This window comes from Apis cerana, linkage group LG3 (assembly GCF_029169275.1).
Source record: "Apis cerana isolate GH-2021 linkage group LG3, AcerK_1.0, whole genome shotgun sequence".
Lineage (NCBI taxonomy): Eukaryota > Metazoa > Arthropoda > Insecta > Hymenoptera > Apidae > Apis > Apis cerana.
Genome location: NC_083854.1, coordinates 7,095,682 through 7,119,832, shown reverse-complemented (window position 1 = coordinate 7,119,832; position 24,151 = coordinate 7,095,682). Strand labels below are relative to the sequence as shown.

Sequence of the window (24,151 nt, the reverse complement as noted above, 5' to 3'; positions counted from 1 at the left end):
GTAAACATAAACTTTACTACGCAAGTCTAAAATTTTATCAGAATTTTAGTATAATTTTATTATATTAATCAATAATAAAATTTTAATGATTAAATAAGATTAAAATAACATTAAAATTAATTAATTTTATTTATAGATATTATAAATAATTTATTATAGATACATTAATTGAATATCTTATAACAAAATTCATATAGCATACAATATATTTGTATATTTATTTATATTAGTTGCAAAATTTTTAAAAACGAAAATAATAAAAAAATTCTTATCTATTTAATATTATGAACATGAAACACCAGAATCATTTATAATTAAAGTGCATGCAAGATCTGCTTCTAATTGAAAACTATTCCAAATTGAAATTTTTCTGTTTCCAAGTTCCTGTTTTTCTAATAATAATCTCGTATTAGGAACATGTGCCCAATATTTTCCTAAAGTAGGATTAATTAGAATATCATTAATATTTTCATTTGAACTTGCACTTGTTCCTTCTTTATTAATATTATTCCACTGACTAATTAAATTAACACTAATAATTGACAAATTAAATTCTTTAGCAAGAAAATGACAAATATTTGCTAGATGATTTAAGATAATTGTTGTTTTATGATCTTTAGAAAATTTAAAAATTAATGCTGGTAAAGAATCAATAATTATAATTCTTGTACGGCACTCTTCATTTTCTTCTTTTAAATTAATTGATAACCAATGTAAAATTTTAAGTAATTGATGTATATTATATACACAACATACTTTGATACGTTCCATAGTTTCATTTATAACCTAGAATTAAAATAAAAATATATTTTGCTTAGCAATTGCATTTTATTAACTTATTAAATTATTATTATAGTGTTATAAAATATATACATACCTGTTTATTATAATTTTTCTTTAATAAAATTTGTTCTATTCTTGAACCACAAAAATCTCTTTTTGTATCAATATATCTTACAAGATTATTGGATTTAAGTGCAATATTAATTGCAATTGAAAAACACAATTGTGTTTTTCCACTTGCAGATAAACCACATATTTCATATATTTGACCACAATATAAACCACCTTTTAATAAATTGTCTAAACTAATCAATTAAATTTAATATTAATTCTGAATTCTGAATATTCGTATTTAATATTTATATACCTTGATAAGTTTGTAGAAATTATATTTTTTTCTTCTATTTCAAATAATTGAAAAGCATTTTTAACTAGACCTCCATATTTTTTACAAATATTTCGTTTAATTTCAATTATGTCCTATAAATTATTAACCTATTTAACCTTGTAATCAACATTTTGCAAAAATTATTATTTATATAATATATTTAATTTTAAAATTTTCATTTTTATTTCTTTTTAATATATCTATATATGTATATATACCTTTAATGATAATCCTGTAAAAGATGCTAATTTTTCAGAATCTTCATCTATAAATTGTATAACAGTACAAATATGTTTATGTTGTAATTGTTCTATTACGTTGCTTGATAATTTCGAATTTACAGCTGTACTTAATTTAGTCATATTCATGATAATTGATATTCTAGTCACTTTTTATTTATTATATATTGTACTTTTTCAATTCCATTACTTTCTCTATTATTTTTAAAATTAATTAATAATTAAAATTAATAAATTTCCGGAAAATTAAAACTAACTTAATCAATATAATAATATAATAATTAATCTACAAATTTATGAATATTTATTAACAATGCAGATAATTAATAATTATGAAAAAAAATAATCTAATTTTAAAATATTTGTATAAAAAATTTATAATTATTTTACATTAATTTAATAAAATTTTTATTTTTTTTTATTTACTAGTAGTAGTAAGTTTCAAATTATTATCGCGTATACTACGTAAATCAATGTAAATATAACGGTAGTACTCAAAAGATGATGCGTTGAGTATCGAAATGACCTCAGCGTCATTCTTACGATTGTACGTATCACAAACAGGTACTTCGTTAAACATAGTAGAATCAATTAGAATCAGAAAAAAAAATTATGAACTCAAATGTATTTAAATTTCATTTTTTATTTAATTATGATTTATATACGATATATTCTATATATAATTATGATTTACTTTGTGAAAACTTATTGGGACTTTATCATTATATTTAAAAATGTGTCTAACATACGTTATATTATGAGTTGCGCATGTGTTCAATATATAGATAAATATTTCTTTGATTTTGGTTAGAAAATACACAAATTCATAAATATAAGAAGGTGAAATGAAGATCAACGAAAATGTAAGTAAAAAATCTCCTTTTTTAAACTTACACTTGCTTATATTTGTAATATTAACGATTATAACAATTGTGAGTAGCACGTGGTACATTTAAGTGTATGTAACGCGGCAACCATGTTACATCAATTATAAAATATCAAAATTTAGAATATTCTAATATTCTCATAAATTTACCTTATAAAAAATATATAAAACATTAAATATAAAATATTTTTTTTATTCAAAATAACAATTTATTGAAAGATAAATTTATTAAAAAAAATAAAATTTATTTTTTTACATAGAAAATTATTTTAATTAATTAGTTTTATAAGAAATAATTATAATTAAAAAAAATAATGAAAAAGATATAACATTTAATTTTATAAACACGTGGTGCATAATTAGTTAAATGGAAGAGATATATGAAAATATATACATATATATAGTTTCATGGTATCAGTTTATTTTCACTATAAATTGGATCGAAATATTTGGATAACGGCGATCCCAGGAATGTAAAGTGATGTAATACTGTATGTAATATATGCCTATATTTGTCGATTGTATATGCCATTATATAAAATCATTGTCGAAGAAAAATAATAATTTATTTTTATAAAATCTTTTAATTTCAATATTAAACTATATAAAAATATTTATTTTATGAATACCTCGTAAAAGATTAATTATTTTGCAAATAATTTCATTGAACTATTTTATTTATCTCAATAATGTTTTTTATACATTAAATTCTTATCATAAAGAAATAAACTGTAATACTTTTTTATTAATAATTTTTATATATTAGCAATAGATATAACAATAGATTTTGTAAAATGTATATCTACACTCAGAAATAATAGTTGCTGATTTGATTTGTTAGTCGGAAAACAAGTCCTTTTAATATTTTTACCAGTAACCAATCAGGAACGTTTAATACTGCCACGTTGCCAAGTATCCGGTTGCATTTGACCAATCGCAGATTCAGCACTCAGTTGAAGCGGCATCTCTCCGTGGCTTGTGTAAACGTGAAGTAGCAAGCAGCTCACGATCTGGTCGCGGTCGAAATTTGTCGGGAACCGTCGCCATGTTTAGAAGTGTGTGCGTCCTTGAGCGAGTCGAGCGACGATGTTCTGTAAAATATTAGATATAGCTCATGCACTGTATATTACGTGAAGTACCTAATTACAATTTAATGCTCGTCGATCACGAGTGTAACAATTATTTTCGTGGATGGCTCACCTACATTGCAGAATTTTGTGATTACAGTATGGTAAGTCCGCCCTCCTATCAGACCAACGCCAACATGGCGGACGAAAAATTTCCTTTGTATCGCCGCGAGGCTCCACTGACGCAATTATGAAAAATGTATTCTTTCGGAAAGCGAAACACTTCAAAAGATCGAAAAAGTTGTTTTTTATCATGAAAAAGTTTAACTAATAGACTGATGTAACAATTATTGTTATTAGATTAAGATAAATTGACATTTTTCTAATAAGAAGACTTGAACGCCCTGAATGCTTGATATATTGGACGTTTGCATATTCGTTGCAATCTTTTGATATTCTAAATGACATTGTTCGTTTCACTATTCAGTTGATTGTAGATACATTTTTAATGTTCATGCTGTTGTATTTTGAAGGATATTTTTTCTTTTGCGCAATACGCATGTTTTATAAATTCCAATGTGGTGTATCAGTTGTGAACGGAGAAATTTTGATTTCGGCGCTTTTTTCACAAATCAATTAACGTTCTCATTTTGATTCATTGAAATTATCTTACTTAGAATAAGGTTGAAATGTATATATTTGACCTAAAATTCGATAATAAATTATTCATATATTTTAAGTAATTGAAAAATAAACTTATTACCAATCTGTGAAGCTTTAATTTCTTATTTTTTATATATGTTTTTCTTTAATTATTAATTTTATATGTATATTTTTTTAACATGAAATAAATATATAATTGTCAAAAAAATGTGCAGTTTAATATAATATTGCATACAATTGACAAATTGAAATTATTTTTCAATTTTTTTAATTTTTAATTTGCTCCTTTTGTTTGTTTTCATTTGTTTTTTTTTTCTTAGTTTAAAATAATTTTTTTTTATTAGTTTAATTTAAAGAAAAAGGTTTTTAAAAATTCTTTTGACAAATATAAGATATAAATTTGAAACATTTATATAATTTTTATTATTTTATTATCAAAATTAAAAAAAAACAATATTTAATCATTTTTATTATAAAAAAGTATAAATATTTATTATTTTAGGTTTTTCAAAATTTAATTACAAATAGTTTAAATTTAAATTTGAAGATTTTTAGAGATTTTTATGGTATGTTTAAAATTATATTTAAATGATATATGCATTGTCAATATTAAAAAATTCTAATATATATTTATTTATTTTTTATTAAAAATTATTTCATATAGAATTAAAATAATTTTTAATAATATTTATCAGTAATTTGTTTTATGTGTTTTATTTGTTATATATTTAGTGTAATGTGTAATGAGTGATAAGCAGACTGCACCTATTTTACCGCCCCTTAATGGGGGTGGAGGAAGCAATGGAAGCACAACTCAGCAAACAGTTAATCTGCAACAAGTTCTTGCTACTGCTCAAGGACTCAATGTTCTTACCACAGGTGCTGGACAACAATTTGTTATTACTTCACAGGTTCCTGGTCTTACACAGGTAAATATCTGTAATTCCTATAATATATAAATATTTAAATATTTTGATGAATATAAATTAAATAATTATTTTTTTAATCACAGGTTATTCCAAGTAATGCATCAACAAATGCAAATATTCAACAAATTGGTGTTAATATTAGTAGAATTGTTAATATTAGTGGTACACCACCACGTGCAAGTGTGGGAGTTGCAGGTGTCAGTAATTCACCTCTCACATCTCCTACCCGTCAAAGTTCACCTAAAGTTGTTTTAGCAACATCTCCAAAACTTGTTCGTACTTCTATTAGAAATATGTTTGTTGCACCAACTTCTCAAGCTTCATTGCAGTCACCACCTGCAAGGAAGAAATTGAAGTTAGCAGATTCCACTGAAAAATCTACTATGATTGCTGATGATACAATGGGTTATAGAAGGAGAATTATGGAACATAAAATGAAAAGAATGCGTGCAATAAGAGAAAAATATGCTGAAAATGCATCAGAACTATTCTTTCTACATGCTGGAGGCAATATGATGGATTTTCAAACATGGAGAAAGAAACCTCCAACACCTCAATACTTGCATTTTTTACGGCAACATAGATTAGATCCAGATGATGATGATGAAGATTTAACAGCTCCACTGCCAGCAATATCAGAAATTCCATTAACACCAACTACAACTACTGTTTCTACAATAGTTCCTGTGAATCAATGTACAGAAGTAAAAATTTCTGGAATCAATGTTGCTCCAGTTGCAGTATCTACAACATTGCCTGCTGCAGTAGCCCAACTTAATCAACAAGGTAATTATATTATTATTTTAAATATATATAATAAATTTGATGATTTAAATAAAAAAAATACTAAAATACTTAATAATTTTATGAATTTCTAATAAAATTTTATATTTAGTCAATTATTTTTTTTAGAATGCTAGAAGGCACACCATTATATTTATTTTTTTAAAAACTGATAAATTAAAAAGTAAAAAATGATTTCTATTTGTACATAATGTATTAAGTTTAAAAAATATATATTTTGATTAATATTATAATATATGTTTAAATATATTTTTTTGATTTGTTTTGTATAAAAATTATAATATTAATTTTTCCTTTTTGATAGATATTTATTTGAGAAAGTGGAAAAAGAATTAAGAGTTTTAGTACATATTTTACAACAATCAAAATAATTACTTTGCATAATAGGACATGTACCAGGTAGGCCTCAAGGGGGCCGCCATGGCATGGTGTTTGCCTTCAGACCAGCAATTCAGTCTTCACCAGTCACCGCTCATCCTCCACCTACTTCTACTCTAGCACCCACGCTCATTATAGGTGATTACTGCAGGCTTATCATTTGATGTTTAGATCCATTAACTTATATAGATTTCTATATAAGTTATCTTTGTTGCTTCTTCTTATCATATTTACGTATAGTTTCTATTTAATGCTTTTCATGTTTTCATTGAATTAAGTTCAGAAAAAATGAAACTTAAATAAAAATAAACAATTAATATGAAAATTATTTTCACTTTATTAAATTACATAAGTTTGATGTAATTATAATTACATTATAATGTTTTTTTATAATTAATAGTATTAATAGAATATATTGCAATATTCCTTAAAATTAAAAAAAGCAATGATTTTTGTTTATAAGAATACAATAAGAAATTTTATTTCATGTAATCTTTTTAATTCATTTTTTATTATATTCATATTTCATAATTCATACTCACAGCAATATCTATATTTGAGAAAATTTTATTATATTTATATTTATGTTAATAATTTATTATGATTCTATGTTTTCTTTAATATTTTACAATGTTATAGAGAGAGTATATAAGAGTATATCCCACAATAGACGGCTGATTCAAATTTATATATTTTGGAACAGTCCACTCTATGTGGGAAAATTAATTAATTCACAGCTTATGTAAGGTTGTTTAGCATTATGCTTCTCAACCTAAGGGCACTGTTGATACATATATTTATATTTCAAAAATTTTTTTAAATATATTTGATCATATATTAAGTCTTTTTATTATCATTACAGGTAATGCACCAATAGTTCCAAGTTCACCAAAATCTGTAACAACAACTGTTCCAAGTTCAGTGATAGATAAATCTACAATAACTACATCTATTACAACAACTATTACTACAATGACTACTTCTACTGTTACCTTTACTGGAGCTACTACTACAATTGCTGTTACTACTACTACAAAAACATCTTCTGCGCCTACTACACCTGTTCAGCCTGTTGTCAAACTTGTTAAATTACCTGCCTCCAATGCGACATCATGTGATATCACAAATAATCAAGAACAAATAGTAGAAAAAGCTAAACAAGAAGCATATGTTATGCAAAGGATTGCGGAACTACAACGTGAAGGATTATGGTCAGAAAGAAGATTACCTAAGGTACAAGAACCACCTCGTACAAAAGCTCACTGGGATTATTTATTGGAAGAAATGGTTTGGTTAGCTGCCGACTTTGCTCAAGAACGAAAGTGGAAAAAAGCTGCAGCAAAAAAATGTGCGCGTATGGTACAAAAATATTTTCAGGAGAAAGCAATTCAAGCACAAAAAGCTGAAAAATCACAAGAACTTAGGTTAAAAAAGATCGCTAGTTTTATTGCTAAAGAAATTAAAACTTTCTGGACAAATGTAGAAAAGGTAAATTTGTAACTTGTAATAATTTTATTTACCCCATACTATTAAGCCGACATTTTCAATGTATTTTAATTGAAAATGTGTGCTCGTTATGGGAACAGCAAAGTCTGCTCATTGTGTATGATTGTATTTATTTTTATAATCAAAGAATTGATGCAGGACATTTATTTTCATAGTATCTAAAACATTATTTTTATAAAAATAAATATATTTATTCTTTTTTTTTTAAAGTTGGTGGAATATAAGCAACAAACGAGGCTTGAAGAAAAAAGGAAGCAAGCATTAGACCAACACTTAAATTTTATTGTGGGCCAAACAGAAAAATATTCAACATGGTTAACTGAAGGACTTAATAAAACTGATGGCCCTCAAAGTATACCAGCCTCTATGAATAGTTCACGCATTTCTTCTCCAATACCACCTGGCAAATCTCATTCTGATGGTGTGTTAAATATATTTTATCGAATTTATCATTTAATAATATAATATATATGATATTAATATATATGTTAATATTATTTATTTAATGTTATTAAGATATTTTTGAATTCTAAGGTTCAAAACAAACACAATAGTTGATGTAAATGTTAGTTAAAGCTTAAAGCATAAAGTTATAAACAAAGTTAGCTTCAGCAAGAGGGAAATAAAGATCATTGTTTTCATTATATCGTCTTTTTCCGTTTTGCTTCATGTATCATGAATTTAAATTGTTTATAACTTAATATTTTTGTATAACTTATTATATATTTATTTTGACTCTAAAATTAGTTCTCGAAAAGTTTCGCGAATATATTAATATCCTAATATAATAGTTAATATTTTTATATAATATTTTTTAATATAGAGGATTTTCAACCAAACCAAAGTTCAGATGATGATGAAGAAACTATAGCAAAAGCTGAAGAAGAACTGAAATCTGTGACAAATCATAAAGAAGAAGTTGAATTGTTAAAAAAAGAATCGGAATTACCCTTAGAAGATCTTTTAAAAGAATTACCACCTGATTACTTAGAGAATAGAAGTAAAAGTTTGTCACCTGCATCAAAGGAAGTGGAAGAAGTATGTATTATATTTTTGAATTAAGAATATTTTGAATTAAGTGATATTTTATTTTGATAAATAATTTTTTAAATATATTTTAAAAGGAAAATGAAAAGACAACAGATGGAGATATGGATTTTGTTGCTGCATCAGATGAATCCTCAGATGAGGAAGAAACTATCATGGAACAAGAAAAACTGGAAGAAAATGCAGATTATAAACAAGAATTAGACGATCTCAAAGTATGTGTATACTTTTCTAGCTGTTATAGAGGAGTAATAAATTTTCTCTATAAAAGTATAATACTTTTAGGCTGAAAATGAAATGTCTATTGATGAACTTATGGCTAAATATGGTAACATATCAGATGTGCCAATGGATGTTGAACAGGAACCAAATCAAGGTAAATATATATAATATTATTTAAATTAATTTTAGTTGTAGAATATTTATATTTTGATGATGACATTCTACCATTCCTGATGATTCAAGAAATGGTTTTCATTCTTGATTTCTATTTCTGATGTAATATGAGGCATTTGTCTGAAAATTAAAATTTACAATTATTAAATCAGCATGAATATTTATTTTTAATGTATATATACATATAAGTATATATATATGTATATATATATATATGTATATATTTGTATAGAATCAGATAAAGAAAGCACAAAGCAAGAAGAGAATGAAGAAGAATCTACAAGTAATGAAAGTGAAAGTGAGGAAAGTGATAATGAAGTTGGAGAAGAGGAGTCTCAAACACAAACTGATAATGAAACTGATATTGGACTTAAATCTCTGTTAGAAGATATATCTATGGAAAAATCATCAGATGATAAAGTAAAATAATATTCTTAGATAATGACAACTTTTATATAAAAAAAATAATATATTGGTTATTTTTTATAGACTGCAGAATTGGATCATTCAGATGCTCACAATGAAATGGATAACGTAGCAGCATTGGCAGAAAGTATTCAACCTAAAGGAAATACTTTACTTACAACTAGTGTACGTCATTCTAATATTTTGATAATCTTTTTGTCGTGGAGCCAGTCTTTATTGTTGAGACAGCCTTCCATCCAAGGTTGTGTGACAATAATTTGCACATGACCATTTAGAAAGGCTAAAGTATAAGTGGCATCTTTTCTTGACAAGTAAATTAATTCGTCGATTTATTTTAGAGAATTGTCACGACAATTTTTATAAATTATATGAATTAAAAAAAAATATATTTATAATTCTCTAACAAAAAACTGATATAATTTTAGGTTGTCACAAAAATTCCATTTCTTTTAAAACATCCTCTTCGAGAATATCAGCACATAGGCTTGGACTGGCTTGTTACAATGTATGATAGAAAATTAAATGGCATTTTGGCAGATGAAATGGGTTTGGGTAAAACCATACAAACAATTGCTTTACTTGCGCATTTAGCATGTGAAAAGGGTAATTGGGGTCCTCATCTTATAATAGTACCAACATCTGTAATGCTCAACTGGGAAATGGAATGTAAAAAGTGGTGTCCAGGATTTAAGATATTAACTTATTATGGAACACAAAAAGAAAGGAAACAAAAAAGAACAGGTAAAATTTATTATTAAATAGAAATATAAATAGTAAGTAATTATAGTATTAAGAAATATAAATAAAGTATTTATAATATTTTGTTTGTTTTTAGGTTGGACAAAACCTAATGCATTTCATATTTGTATAACATCATATAAATTGGTTATACAAGATCATCAAAGCTTTAGAAGAAAAAAGTGGAAGTATCTTATATTAGATGAAGCTCAAAATATAAAAAATTTCAAATCACAAAGATGGCAGTTATTATTAAATTTTCAAACACAACGGTAATTTATATCATTATATTTAGATAATGTGCTTTAAAAATAATTATAATTTATATTTGTATTTATAAATTGTATATTTTATATTGTATTTTATAAATATTATTTCATATGAAAATTCTCATTGTTACAGACGTTTATTGCTTACTGGTACACCTCTCCAAAATAATTTGATGGAATTGTGGTCATTAATGCATTTTTTAATGCCAAATGTATTTCAATCACACAGAGAATTTAAAGAATGGTTTAGTAATCCTGTTACTGGAATGATAGAAGGGAACAGTGAATATAATGAAAATATCATTCGTCGTCTGCACAAGGTTTGTACGTAATTTGCTTTTATATTTATAATTATTTCATGTATACAATTCGCTACCGACACAGATATATAATTATGTATTATATATCTGTTTTATAAATAGCGAAATATTAAAAAAAAATTCTCTATTAAAACTCGCGTATCATAATATACATTTATATGATATTCGAATCCTGTCTGGAGAAACATTTTTTATTAGAATTTTTATTATATCATTTGTTTTTTTCAATTCTTTTATTACATTTACATATTACTTATGTTATTCATAGGTTTTACGACCTTTTTTATTGCGAAGATTAAAAACAGAAGTAGAAAAACAATTGCCAAAAAAATATGAACATGTTGTCATGTGTCGTTTATCAAAACGACAGCGATATCTGTATGATGATTTTATGTCTAGAGCAAAGTAAGTGTTATATATTTTATATTTTTATAATATATGTATTATAAAATATATTATTATTATATAATATATATTATAAAATATATAAATTTTTTATATACATATTACATATATATGTATAATATATACAGATTTATATAGTATATAATAAATGTAATTTTTGTTGTAAAGGACAAAAGAAACTTTGGCTAGTGGTAATTTGTTAAGCGTTATTAATGTATTAATGCAATTACGAAAAGTATGCAATCATCCAAATTTATTTGAAGTGAGACCTACTGTATCACCATTTCAAATGGAAGCAATTGAATATGTCACTGCTTCTTTGATATGGAGTGCTCTGGATTATGATCCATTTAAGGTAATATATAATTTAATTTTTTTTTCATAATCTTAATTATGTTTTTAAAAATTTAAAAAAAAATATAATATATATTGATTTTATTTTATAGCATATCGATCTATCTAGTATTAATCTTTTATTATGTGATTTGGAATTAACTCTTACCGCGTTTGTGGCGCATAGAGTTAGGCGTTTACAAACCCCACGAAAACTTATAGAAGAAATAGATACACAACCAGATCCATTTCCAAGATGTCCATCCGGAAAAATTAAAATTAATGTTAGATTATCTAATCAAGTTAAACCATCATCTGTTCCACGACAAACCCAAGCAAAATTAAAAAATTTAGCCGGAATTTTACCTACTCCAAAAGTTGGAACATCTCCTTTAATAAAGACTGCAAATAATCAAAGCACTCCAACGCAAGGTAAAAATTTGATTTTATTGATAAAATTTATCAATATTTAATACTTTTTTTATATTCATAGGTGTCACATTAAAAGTAGCAGGTGGCCAACAATTGCAGGGATATTCTGTACAATTAGTTCAACATCAAGGTAGTGTAAAAGGTGACTATTTTTTTCTCTTATTTTTTTAATGTGTATATGTATCTTTAAAACCTAAAATCCTGTGCATCATCGATCAGTGGTTGCACTCAAACTTGTCACTGTGTAATCATTCTTGCAGTGGTGCTAGAGGAATTGATCATCTCGGGCCAGCTTGTTTATAGTTTTCCTATGTTATAAGCATTCTAGAACCGAGAGCACATTAACAAACTTACATTTAATTATTATCTAACATTTGTGAATTACAATTTGTGTAAAATATTTGTTGTATTTGCTTCGAAAATAGCAATCCCTGTTGGAACATTAGCACATAACCCACAAAGTACAACAGTGACACCAACTACAGCAACAACAAATGCACAGAGGATTACAGTAGGGAATGCAAATATTATAGATGGATTGCAACGACTAGCAACACAAACAGTTGCAGTTAAACAAGGTGATTCCGTCCAAAGAATAGCAATGCCTAATCTTGCACAGATGGTTCAAACATCTATTGGTAGACATATCATTCTGACTTCAAATCAACAAAACACTAACACAGGTTTGTCCTAAATCTCATGTCCCTCTGATTTATGTGACATTGTGTGAATCATATACATTTTTTTTCATATCATTTGTCTGCATTTAAGTGAATGTTAAAATATAATGCATGATCATAAATACTTTCCTAAATTAATAGCTAAAATCTTTAATTCAAAATGGCATAATTTATAAATTGGTATATTTTTTATATCTTTTTTTGCTTTTTACAATAGTGATTAATATTGTGTTATTCTTACAGTTTCATTTCCAGTAATGACTCCGTGTGTACAACGTTTAAAAGTCTTACCAAAATCTTTAATGGGCCTATCTACTACAGCAACTACTGTAAACAAAGTTATAGGAGGTGTAGTGACAACTACAAGTGGAACAAGTGGAAGGCCCGTAATGAGAGTACCGCCACTCAATGTTACTGCTTCTCCTAATATTACTGCACAGTCTGCCGCTGGTAATGGACAATCTCAACAACAATCGATTCGTTCCGGTATTGTTACTAGACACGCACAAAAAGAATCAGAAAAGGCACAAATAAAAGAACGTCCAAAATCCGAATTTTATTTGGTAATTATATTAAAAATATAATTATATTGTTTTATATATTTCTAAAGATTTAAATAATTTTAAATGTAATCTCCTTACAGCCACAATTAGAAGAAGAACGAAAACAAAGAAGGCAAGCTAAACTTCGTTTGGTTGCAAATATTAATGAAAGACGATGTGCTGCGTGTCCTTTATATGGAGAAGATTTGTTTATGGCATTAAGAATTGGTAAACCATCTACAGCATGTAGATGGCATAATGGTTGGGTTCATTGTGCAACTGCTAAAGATAGTACACGTACACGAAGGCAATTTTTTTCTCGCACAGAAGCACTTGCAGAAGCAATTAAAAGTACGGAACAAATTGTTGAAGAGCTTAAAGAAGTTTTTGAAAGGTATGTTATATTAATAAACGAAATTTAATCTTCAATAGTAAATATGTTAACATTCAATTATCTTTAATATAATATAATTTTACTTTTTTTGTTTTATACTAGATTTGTTGTACATGTTCCTGCTGTATGTGCTCCTACACCACGTTTTCATGTTTCTCATCCTCCACCACATAAATTGTTTGGTCAACGACGTATACAAATGGAATTACAACGTCAATTTTCACCAAAATTAGCATTGTTCCATCCAGTAGCTAGTGCAATGATGACGCAATTCCCGGATCCTAGATTGATACAATACGATTGTGGAAAATTACAATCTTTACATCAACTCCTTAGAAAACTTAAATCTGAAAATCATAGAGTTTTAATTTTTACACAAATGACAAGAATGTTGGATGTATTAGAAGCTTTTCTTAATTTTCATGGTCATATATATTTACGTTTAGATGGTACTACTAAAGTAGATCAGCGACAGGTAATAATTAATTCTATAAACATTATTATAACAATAAATTATTATAAAAATCATTATATATCAATTTATAAAAATACTATAAAAACATTATTTCTTTTATTATTTTTTTAACATAGTTTGTCTTATGAAAAAATTATAGGTTTTGATGGAAAGATTTAATGGAGATAAACGAATATTTTGTTTCATTTTGTCGACGAGATCTGGAGGTGTCGGTGTAAATCTTACAGGAGCAGATACTGTTATATTTTACGATAGTGATTGGAATCCTACAATGGATGCCCAAGCACAAGATAGATGTCATAGAATAGGTCAAACTCGGGATGTACATATCTACAGGTATATATATAAAATAAAATATATATAATATTTTTATATTTATAAATATATTTAATGATATATATTTTAGATTAGTAAGTGAAAAAACTGTGGAAGAAAATATTCTGAAAAAGGCCAATCAAAAAAGACTACTTGGAGATTTAGCTATTGAAGGAGGGAATTTCACAACTGCTTACTTTAAAAGTGTAAGTATTTCATTTCAAAAATATCAATAAAGTATTCATTTAATATGTATTTAATATATGCTTATTTAATCATGTATAATATGATTGTTATTATTTTTAGTCTACAATTCAAGATCTTTTTAATATTGATCAATCGGAGAATGATGCAACAACCCGAATGGCCGAAGTATTGGAACAAAATAGAGATCGAGAAAAATTTTTGCAGAAGGATAATCAAAGTCAAACTTTAGAGGATAAAATAGCAATGGGTGCACTTGAAAGTGCTCTAGCTGCTGCTGAAGAAGATCTTGATGTTCAAGCTGCAAAGACTGCTAAAGCAGAGGCTGTTGCTGATTTAGCAGAATTTGATGAAAATATACCTTTAGATGATGCAGATAGGGATGATTTACAAGTTAGCAAAGCTGAACTTGAAGTACAAAACTTAGTATCTCAGGTAAAATAATGTTTATATTTTGTTGATATTTTTCTTAATATCAAAATAAAATTATTAAAAATCATTTTTTTATATGTAGTTGACGCCCATAGAACGTTATGCGATGAAGTTTGTCGAGGAATCGGAAGGTGCATTTTCTGCGGCACAACTTGCGGCAGCAGAACGTGAACTCGAAGAACAAAAGAAAGAATGGGAATTAGATCGGTTACGAGCGCTGCGTGAGGAAGAAGAAAGACGAATGCGATTAGCTGATGATGACGAGAAGCCTTTGACGTTTGGACGTGAGGATGCGCAAAATCAGGTTAATAGTGCTAGTAATTCTAAGAAATTAGTCAATAAGAAACTCCCACCGAATAGGAGGAGGAATTCGCGTAAGAATATTAGTAAAAGTGCTCAAGAATCAGAAAGTGAAACTGAGACTACTACAGAATCAGAATCAGAATCACAAGAAGATGTCGTAGAAGATAGTCTTGACGAAGAGTCAAGTCATACGGAAAGTCAAAGTCAAGGCGATGAAGATGAGGAGGAGGAGACAAATGATCAGAATGATTCTGGAAAAGGCGGATATCCAAAACGTAAAAATCGGTCTAATAAATCGTTCAGTCAAAATCATTTTGATCTGAACAGTCCGCGAACGAGATCTAGGGGAAACGTAAAAATTAATTTATGGACATTAGATGTAAGTCCTATTTTACCAGGTATAAAACCAAAATGTCGAGGAAGAGCTAGTAATTTGCGTAAACAACGCGAACTTGAAATGAGAATGAAAGCAGAAGAAAGTTTCGTCCTACCTTCATCTCCCGTTTCAAGTTGTAAAAAATTAAATAATGCAAATGTTTCAAATAAATTTGATGAAGAAAATATTATGAATCAAAAAGAAACATCTGATTTAAAATCTACTGACAGTGAACAAGATACAATTTTACCTGCTGAAGAATTATCTGAAAGCATTGAAAATTGTAAAGTGATAGCAAATCATTGTATTGTTGCAACTTCTTCACCAAAGTCAAAATATATTAAAACAATCACGATAGAAGAATCTAATTCTGTTTCTTTAAATTCGGTAGAAACAGAAACATGTTCTCAATCAGGTAATTCATCTGGCATGTCAGAACAGTGTAAAAATTCAGAAGAAAGTATAATTGATGACAAAGTTTGTGATGAAGATGTAACAGATATGTCATCATCGATATATATTACACAATCTATGTACAAATTAACAACACAATCTAGTAATTCTGAAGGTGATGCAAGTTATAATGATGATTCTGAAAACTCTAATGTCGATTTGATTTCACAAAGTAGTAATTCTTGTTTGTCTACAATAGAATCAAATACAATAAAAAGAATTTCTGATTCAAAATGTTTGAAAAATTCAATAACTTTAGAAATAGATGAGGAAATTAATATATCAGAAAATTCATTGATTACTCCCTTAAAAAATAAAATGATTACTCAAGATGTAGATGAAAATACCGGTGAGTTTACAGAGAAGTTAAATGATTCGATTTCTAAAAATGAGATAATTTCATCTAATATTAATGAAGTAGATATGCAAAAAGAGGAATTACTTACTTCTAATATAAAACTAAAAACATTGGAAGATAAAATTGTATATAAATTCAAAGATACAAATGTTTCGGATGATGAATGTGGGTCAAAAAACGATGCAAGAACACAAACTCCTACTGAAAAGGAAAACGCGAATGTAGAAGAAACATTAAAAAATAAGGAGCAATTTGATGAAAGTACTTCAAATTCAAATGTAACACATAACGATACTGAATCTATTTCTGTGATAGAATCAAGATCTAGTCAGGAATTTAGTAGCATCAAACAAGAATCTTTTACTAAATTAGATGAATGTATGTATGACGAAAATGATTCAAAAATTCAATTGACTTCATCAATACAAAGTAATGACAATACTTTTTCTTTTGACATTTTAAATTCGAATGAATCATGTGAATCTGAATCTAATCTAGAAAACAAAGTAAAATTTCGTAAACCAGATATATCTTATGGAGTTATTACAAGAAGCGCAAAAATAAATATTAACGTAGATAATTCTGAAAACAAAAATTTAGAAACACATTCGTCTGTAATATTATCTGACGAATCCTGTGAATCGAAACAAAATCAAGGAAATGAAAATTCAAATTCAATTTCGAATACTCATCGTAAAGAAATTAAAATGACACAAATTCGAAGACCAGATACACCTCGACCCACAATAGAACAAGTTAGAATTACAAGATCGAGTGTAGTTCGTTCTTTAACACCTCCACCAAGTTCAAATCCCATGAAATCAGTACATAAAAGACGACCAGACACTCCTTTAGAATGTTTTAAATCTTCTCCACGACCAGCAACAAGATCTATGTCAAATATAAATTCACCATTAAGAAATGAAGAACAGAATACAACATCATATGAAAGACCTATGACACGTAGTTCAAAATCCTTGGATAATGGATTTTTAAATCCACCTCCATTTCGAAGAAGTAGTTCAATACCACCAATGAAACCAGTCTCTGAAAAATTGAATGAAATGAAAGATTGCAGTTCTGTTTCGACTAGATCTAAGAAAAACATTGAATTTAACAATATAAATATAAGCACAAGACGACGACCGGATACACCTGTTCCTACTTCTGAACAAACATCGAGAGTTACTCGATCTGGTCTCAATTTTATGTTAAATTTAGGAAAATCGAGTCCTAATCATATGTCAAATAAAGGAAATAAACATATCCGGAAAACAGATTTATCTTCTGATTCAAAAGCACAAGAAGAAGAATCTTCTATTTCTTCAAAAATAGAAACATTAAATACAGATTCAAATGGAAATGCAGTCGTATCAGAAACTTTTACAAAACACGATGATCCATTATCTACTTTTAATGATGTTAATGAAAAACCACAAAGAACAGCTAAAGTCGTTGCTATTCTTACTTTGGATACAAGAAGTAATTATAGTAATAAAGCTTCTAGCTCTGTTCATACAAAAACATCTAATTGCAATTCTGTTGATACAAAAAATAATAAAAAAAACGTCGATTCTAATTCCAATTCCGGATCTGATTCATCAGAAAAAAATTGTGTTCTTAGAATTTCAGATGTTACTTCAAATTGTAAACTAGATGGATGGTGTAGTTCTGGATTGGATAATAGAGATAGAGATCGCGTTTCATCTAATGTATATTCCAATGTAGCAAGTACTTATACAAATTCCAGTAAGTCAGGAAAAACATCAACGATGAACAAAAATACATCGTTGAATTCTAAACTTAAAACGGATAAAGTTTCATTGCCTGTACAATCAACAGTGATAGCATTGGTCGATTTAGATAACGATCCTAATTACGATTCATCAGATAGTTCAAAAAGATTAAGAAGAAAAATTAAGCGAACACGATTATCATCATTTGCAAAACCATTGATAAGGGGAAAAACGAACGAATCGCAAATAATCGATACAGTAGGCGATGAAGAGCAAATACCACCATTTAAAAAAGCAATTCGTTCTCAGCTTCCTGCTCCTCCTCCTCCTTCACAAACAACTCAACTGGAAAAACTAAATAGCGGTACTATATCTTGAGTCTCGCTAAAACTTTATCGCTGTAATATTTAGCAGCGTGTTTGTATAAATATTTCTCATAATTTAGACACGCATAAACATTATCTTGGACTACTACTTGGAATTGCGTGCGCATAAGAAATCCAAGTTTTATTTGTTTCTTAATTTTCACATGATTCTTGTATATAATCACAAAAGTAAAGATAAGTAAGATATTTCTTTCGTTGTACTAAGTACATACGTGTAACATTTTTAGCATTGTAAATTGTACTTTCCTGTAAAGGTTTCAAATGTCTTTAAGTGACATTGTAATTTATACTTGGTGATAAAAAAAATGAAAGATGAAAGAAGTAAGATATCTGACTGTATCATATTAGAATATATAGATGAGAACAATTCATTACAGCTTAGTTCATTAGCATGCTACAAAAGTCTCGCTTTTCGCGATGATTTTGTAGCGATTGATCATATAAACAAAAGAAATAGACAGTCGATTCAGAAGTAAACAAAAACAGAAGTAATACTGTGAATGCGTCGTACTTTGCTCTTGTGTAACGCCTTGTATTACATACTTTGCGAGGTGACGACCTGATTACATGCTAGACTTAAGAAGTTCTTCGTTTAATGGTATGCCCCACTGTAATATTTAAGTTGCGTGCCTGTATTTTGTATGATCGAGTGAGTCCGAGGAAGGAAATAAACAAAATATTCCTTGCTACGAAGATCATGTGTTTTCTTATTTCTTGGTGCGTATCCAAGTCTGTTCGATCAAAGGTTCAGTTCCGTTTTGGTGTCAAATTTTGCTCAGTGTGCTTGGTTATATATACTGAGATCATTAAAAGTAATGATCTTCTCGCGATGTTTTGGTGTGGCAAGGCTATCATGACCGCACATTAAAAAAGTTTTTTTGCAAATTAGATAATAGCATGCAATAGAAAGCTCCAAATAATTATTTATAAAATGGCACCAAAACACTGCCTTTGCCATTCCAAACTTGGAGTCAGCCAAGGTATAAGCAGGCACATTAATGAGCGTCTTGTATAATATTTGATATTTAATGCGAAGTTAAAAATAACAAAATTTTTGATGACAAAAATGAGCCTTTGAACGAGCAAAATGTATGTATATTTCCTATTCATTTCCTTCAAATTCCAAGATTATTCATTTATTTCGACATTGGTATTTTTTAACTTCATTTATGCTTAATAGAAGAAATATGAAGACATGTATAAAAATGAAGAGGAAACGATTTTTTCTTCAAATTCTTCTGCATACTTGAAAAGTTGCTGCATCATACACGACGCTCATTCTTCGTAATTCCCTTAAATCTTCTTGAAGCAGATTTTTTATTTCTAATTTTTGAATAGCTCTCATAGTCGTACTTTAATATCTTGCAGATATGGTTATCGGACGACAATATGGAGCAAATGCCGGTTAGTGTACATATTTTATTTACATTTTCGTTTTTTGAAAATATATAAAAATTATTTTAATTATTAGATGTGGTGTCCTCCTACACCTCCCACAACGGATAACGATGTTTACATCGACTATTCTTTGGGATTTCTTTATGAAAATACTCCTATGTCGGAAGCACAATTACCTCCGATATACATTAAAAAAGAACAAAAGAGAAGTAGAATAGAAGCCGGAATTAATGATCGCGATGGTAAGTACAATATATAAATATAATTACAATATATAAATTCATTTTGTTTAATTCATTGTTTTTTAATATATTTTTACTATTTTTATAATTACATATTAAATTTTTTTATATCTTATTAGGACGTCGAGCGGTTAAAATGAGACATAAAGAAGAATCTGTTTATGCACCGAGATCTTTATTTGATCGGCCTTCACCAGCACTTATGAAAATTCGCCGTGATATGAAATTACATAAATATCGTATAGTGCGCCCACCAATTCCACTGCCGGGTATAAAGCCTTCGCATATATCGAAATCTTCCGTGGACCAAGAACATGTTTTAGATTGGATGATACACGAAGATTGGGCTTTACTTCAAGCAATTCAAATTTATCAAGGACTGCCATTAAATTTGATGATTTTATCTCCTGGTCACACTCCCAATTGGGATTTAGTTGCAGATATAGTAAATAATACTTCTCGAATATATAGATCTCCTAAACAATGTAGAAGCAGATACGAATCGGTAATAGTACCAAGAGAAGAAGGAAAATTACTTTACGATACCACGCCGAAAAAACAAAAGAAACAAAAAGGCGTTTACAAAATGCCTCAGGTTTCCGAGGTATATCAAGATATTTTTATTCTACATTTGACGAGAGATGCTTGTTGGAAAAAAATTATTATTTTTTAATCATCTTCTTTTAGCAACAAAGTAAAACAAACAGGCCAATGAAAACGTCTCAGTTATATAATCAGGATAAAAATCATTCGTTTACATTAATGTGCTGTCAAAGATTTGATACCATTAAATCTGTTTCGAATAAGAGAACACCTACTGTTAAACCGTTACTCGTTAATCCGTTAATGAAAAATCCTACCAATGCTGCAGTTTTAGCTGAATGTGGTATTCAATATGATAATCCGTTAGCTCCTATAGAAGTTGCAACACGACGCGCCGATAGGATTGCAAAGGAGAAACTTAAACATGCCGTTAGTATAATACTGTATAATATTTTAAGTATTTAAATTTTTAAGTTTTTGAAAATTTTATTAATTTGTTGTATGTGTAGGTTTTAACTGCGGAGCAACAACAACAAGTAGCCGCTCGTATATTGCAACAGCAGCAACAGCAGCAGCAGCAGCAACAACAACAACAACAGGTTCAGCAGCAGCAGCAGCAGCAGCAACAAATTAAACTGCAACAACAACAAGCTCAACAAAATATTTCAAACACCACAAGTCCTCAAGTACATCAATTAACGCAAGTTGCAACTACCGTTACAACGGGGTTAACTACAATGAAAACTATTACTACAATCACTAATGTTACTACCGGTGGTACGACAGTTGCTACATCAACAGTTAAAACTCGACCAGGAGGAACATTAACTATGCAAGATGCACGGACAGCACCAACTGTTGTTAGTGTTGGTAATCTTCAAGCTGCTCAAAGAATTGCAACCGCAAGTTTAGTATCTGCTGCCCAAAATTCTCCTGCAGGTACACAAAAAAGTATTGGTGTTACTGTAGCAACGCCTTCCGGTAGTAAGACGTTAACTGCTGCACAATTACAATATTATCGACAACAGCAAGTTCTATTGCGACAGCAACAACTAAAAGTATTGCAAGCACAAGCTGCTGCAAATAGTCAAAAAGTATCGGTAGCTGTTTCAGCTGCTGCTGCACAACAAAGAGCTACGTTGATGAAACAAAATATAACTAGTGGCACTGTTGCACAAACTACTGTTGGAAAACAAACCGTAGCACGTGCAGTATCAGAGACGGAAATGGCTGCACTAATAAAGCGACAAGCTTTGCAGCAACAAGCAAAAGCGGTAGCTCAAGTACAAGTACCTGCACAGACTGGACTTACTCCAGCTCAAATATTCGCACAGGCAGGTTTACAAGTACAACATGCTGGAACATCTACAAGTGGAACTCCAGTTGCTACCTTAGTAAAAACTGCAAATGTACGTACAGCAACACCTCAACAAATCCGTCAGCTCGCTCTTCATCCTCAGATTATCCATCAAAGAAAATTGCCGGCACAAAAAGTTGCACAATTAACGCAAGTTGCCGCGAAAACTGGTGTTCAGACTCAATTAATTGTGCAACAAAAGTCATTACCTGCGACGATGACTGTGCAACAAATTCAACAAGTCATGAAACATGTTCAACCATCTGCAATGCAACAATTTACACATGTATGTTACATGTTTTATATTTGATATCTTTTTTTTTAATAATCATTTTATTTTATTGTTTCTTTTTCTATAATTTCAGGTTTCTACAGGACAAACAGTTTCACAACCTGGTCAAGTAGTTTTAGCTAAATCTCCATTACAGACAAGAGTAATTCCAGTTGCATCTGCTGCTTTAAAACAAACGATTCAAGTTATGACTGCAAGTAGTGCTCAATTACGGCAAGCTACACCTGCTCAAGGTAAACCTGTTGTTACAACTGCAAGAGGTAGCCCCGGGCCTAGTCAAGTTAAATTACAAACTCTTGCACATCCTATTCATCCTCAACAAGTACAACAACAACAGCAACAGCAACAACAACAACAGCAACAATCACAAACTCAACCAGATGCTCAACCAAAGTAAGTATGTCTTCATCGGGTTTTCATATTTATTATATGTTACAAAGTTTTTTCTATTTTCGATTTATGTTTATCAAGCAAAATGAAATCAATATGGAATTCTCATTTGAAAAAACAAAAGAAATTACAACATTCCAAAAGATATTACAAATAAAAAGAGTAATAAAAATAAACTCTAATCAATTCGATGTAGTAACTATTTTCGGTTTAGACATAATATAACTATAATATTTGTGTAAATATCTTTTTACATATGCATAGTTATATAGCATAAAAGATTTTCTTGATATTTTATTTTTATTTATCAAGAATAGTATTTCAAATATATATTATTTCAGTTTGATCAATATTGAAATACGCCAATTTTATTCTATCATTTTTCAAAATTTGCTGGCCGAATTTGTACATGATATTAAAACAAAATTATGTACATCATTAACTTTTAGAGAATTGCTGTAGTATTAACATTTATTACCTTTTTTGTTTTAGTAAATATAAATACAAATTGTTAACGATTATAGAATTGCAAACAGAAACATGAGTGGTAAGAGTGGTATGCACAGTTTAATGTTCTGATTTCATTGAAATTAGAGCCCACGCATGTTGAATTTTTGTATCCTTAGAACTTATCCTTAATTGGAAAAATCCATCCTTGGAAAAAATTTTGACAAATTAGTTTATATTAAGCAATGCACTTTGTTTAAGGGATATAATGTATCAGATAATATAAATGTTATTTTCTTGAAAACGAGGAATAATTCGTAGAAAATATCTTCGCAATATTCTGATTGCATGACAAAATGTATTCTTCTTGAATTTTTAAAAGTTAATGAGAAATAATTCAGTCTCGAAAATATTTAATTTGTTTAGTTGATACATACGAATGGCAAAAAATATAATTATGAAACGATTGTATGCGATTGTATATTTATCTATAGTTACCTGTAGAACTTACAAATTTCTTTCGATGATGCGATGTTTATACTAGAACTTTACCGAATTGTGTAAGATTGTACTAATATATATAAATATGTATAATATTCGTGTATCATAGACGCTAAAATAAATCTGTTATAAATAATTTTGTGTATTTACATTATATAAATATATATTATACATATTATAATATATTAATATTATACATATTAATATATTATATATATTATACATATATATGTGTGAAATTTAAATTTCAAATATGTAATAATATTTATACTTTTAGAAATATCTTAAGTGATTCGTTTTTAAAATATATTACATACT

General features: G+C 28.3%; 2 protein-coding genes and 1 non-coding gene across 15 annotated transcripts; 2 read left to right on the top strand and 1 right to left on the bottom strand.

Annotated features, from left to right (window-relative positions):
- Positions 1-105: 105 nt before the first annotated feature.
- Positions 106-2,391, bottom strand: LOC107998054 (DNA repair protein RAD51 homolog 4). 4 transcript variants are annotated; one of them, XM_017057069.3, is made up of 5 exons: positions 2,305-2,391; positions 1,390-1,605; positions 1,151-1,263; positions 878-1,088; positions 106-786 (listed from the first exon to the last, which is right to left on the bottom strand). In XM_017057069.3, exons 2-5 carry the CDS (start codon positions 1,537-1,539, stop codon positions 283-285), a joined length of 978 nt encoding a protein of 325 aa, XP_016912558.1. In that variant the 5' UTR covers positions 1,540-1,605; positions 2,305-2,391; the 3' UTR covers positions 106-282. The 4 variants fall into 4 exon arrangements, with proteins under 4 accessions (XP_016912558.1, XP_061928565.1, XP_061928563.1 ...); XM_062072581.1 differs by lacking the exon at positions 2,305-2,391 and adding an exon at positions 2,160-2,286; XM_062072579.1 differs by lacking the exon at positions 2,305-2,391 and adding an exon at positions 1,837-1,970.
- LOC107998118 (helicase domino) lies at positions 2,133-23,969 on the top strand. 10 transcript variants are annotated; one of them, XM_017057172.3, is made up of 32 exons: positions 3,385-3,527; positions 4,759-4,955; positions 5,039-5,741; positions 6,147-6,275; positions 7,000-7,625; positions 7,854-8,064; positions 8,467-8,681; positions 8,768-8,905; positions 8,976-9,066; positions 9,319-9,506; positions 9,576-9,677; positions 9,938-10,253; positions 10,348-10,522; positions 10,653-10,839; positions 11,108-11,244; positions 11,413-11,599; positions 11,691-12,009; positions 12,071-12,151; positions 12,435-12,692; positions 12,933-13,252; positions 13,333-13,625; positions 13,728-14,100; positions 14,240-14,436; positions 14,507-14,621; positions 14,722-15,054; positions 15,134-15,355; positions 20,032-20,067; positions 20,135-20,303; positions 20,423-20,907; positions 20,991-21,275; positions 21,356-22,489; positions 22,569-23,969. In XM_017057172.3, the coding sequence occupies exons 2-32, from the start codon at positions 4,770-4,772 to the stop codon at positions 22,890-22,892; spliced, it is 8,535 nt and encodes a 2,844-aa protein (XP_016912661.2). In that variant the 5' UTR covers positions 3,385-3,527; positions 4,759-4,769; the 3' UTR covers positions 22,893-23,969. The 10 variants fall into 10 exon arrangements, with proteins under 10 accessions (XP_016912658.2, XP_061928551.1, XP_016912661.2 ...); XM_062072571.1 differs by lacking the exon at positions 6,147-6,275; XM_062072572.1 differs by lacking the exon at positions 12,435-12,692.
- Positions 7,656-7,785, top strand: LOC114577605 (small nucleolar RNA snoR639/H1). The gene has a single exon (XR_003697789.1). It is a non-coding gene; the product is annotated as a small nucleolar RNA snoR639/H1 (small nucleolar RNA).
- Positions 23,970-24,151: the final 182 nt, after the last annotated feature.

Excerpts from the sequence above, each read along its gene's own strand:
- LOC107998054 (XM_017057069.3), bottom strand. The coding sequence starts at position 1,539 with ATGAATATGACTAAATTAAGTACAGCTGTAAATTCGAAATTATCAAGC. Across the intron at positions 1,264-1,389 it reads TTACAGGATTATCATTAAAG|GACATAATTGAAATTAAACG; the intron begins GTATATATACAT and ends AATAATTTATAG. Across the intron at positions 1,089-1,150 it reads ATTTCTACAAACTTATCAAG|TTTAGACAATTTATTAAAAG; the intron begins GTATATAAATAT and ends TTAATTGATTAG.
- LOC107998118 (XM_017057169.3), top strand. The coding sequence starts at position 4,770 with ATGAGTGATAAGCAGACTGCACCTATTTTACCGCCCCTTAATGGGGGT. Across the intron at positions 7,626-7,853 it reads TCTGGACAAATGTAGAAAAG|TTGGTGGAATATAAGCAACA; the intron begins GTAAATTTGTAA and ends TTTTTTTTAAAG. Across the intron at positions 8,065-8,466 it reads TGGCAAATCTCATTCTGATG|AGGATTTTCAACCAAACCAA; the intron begins GTGTGTTAAATA and ends TTTTTAATATAG.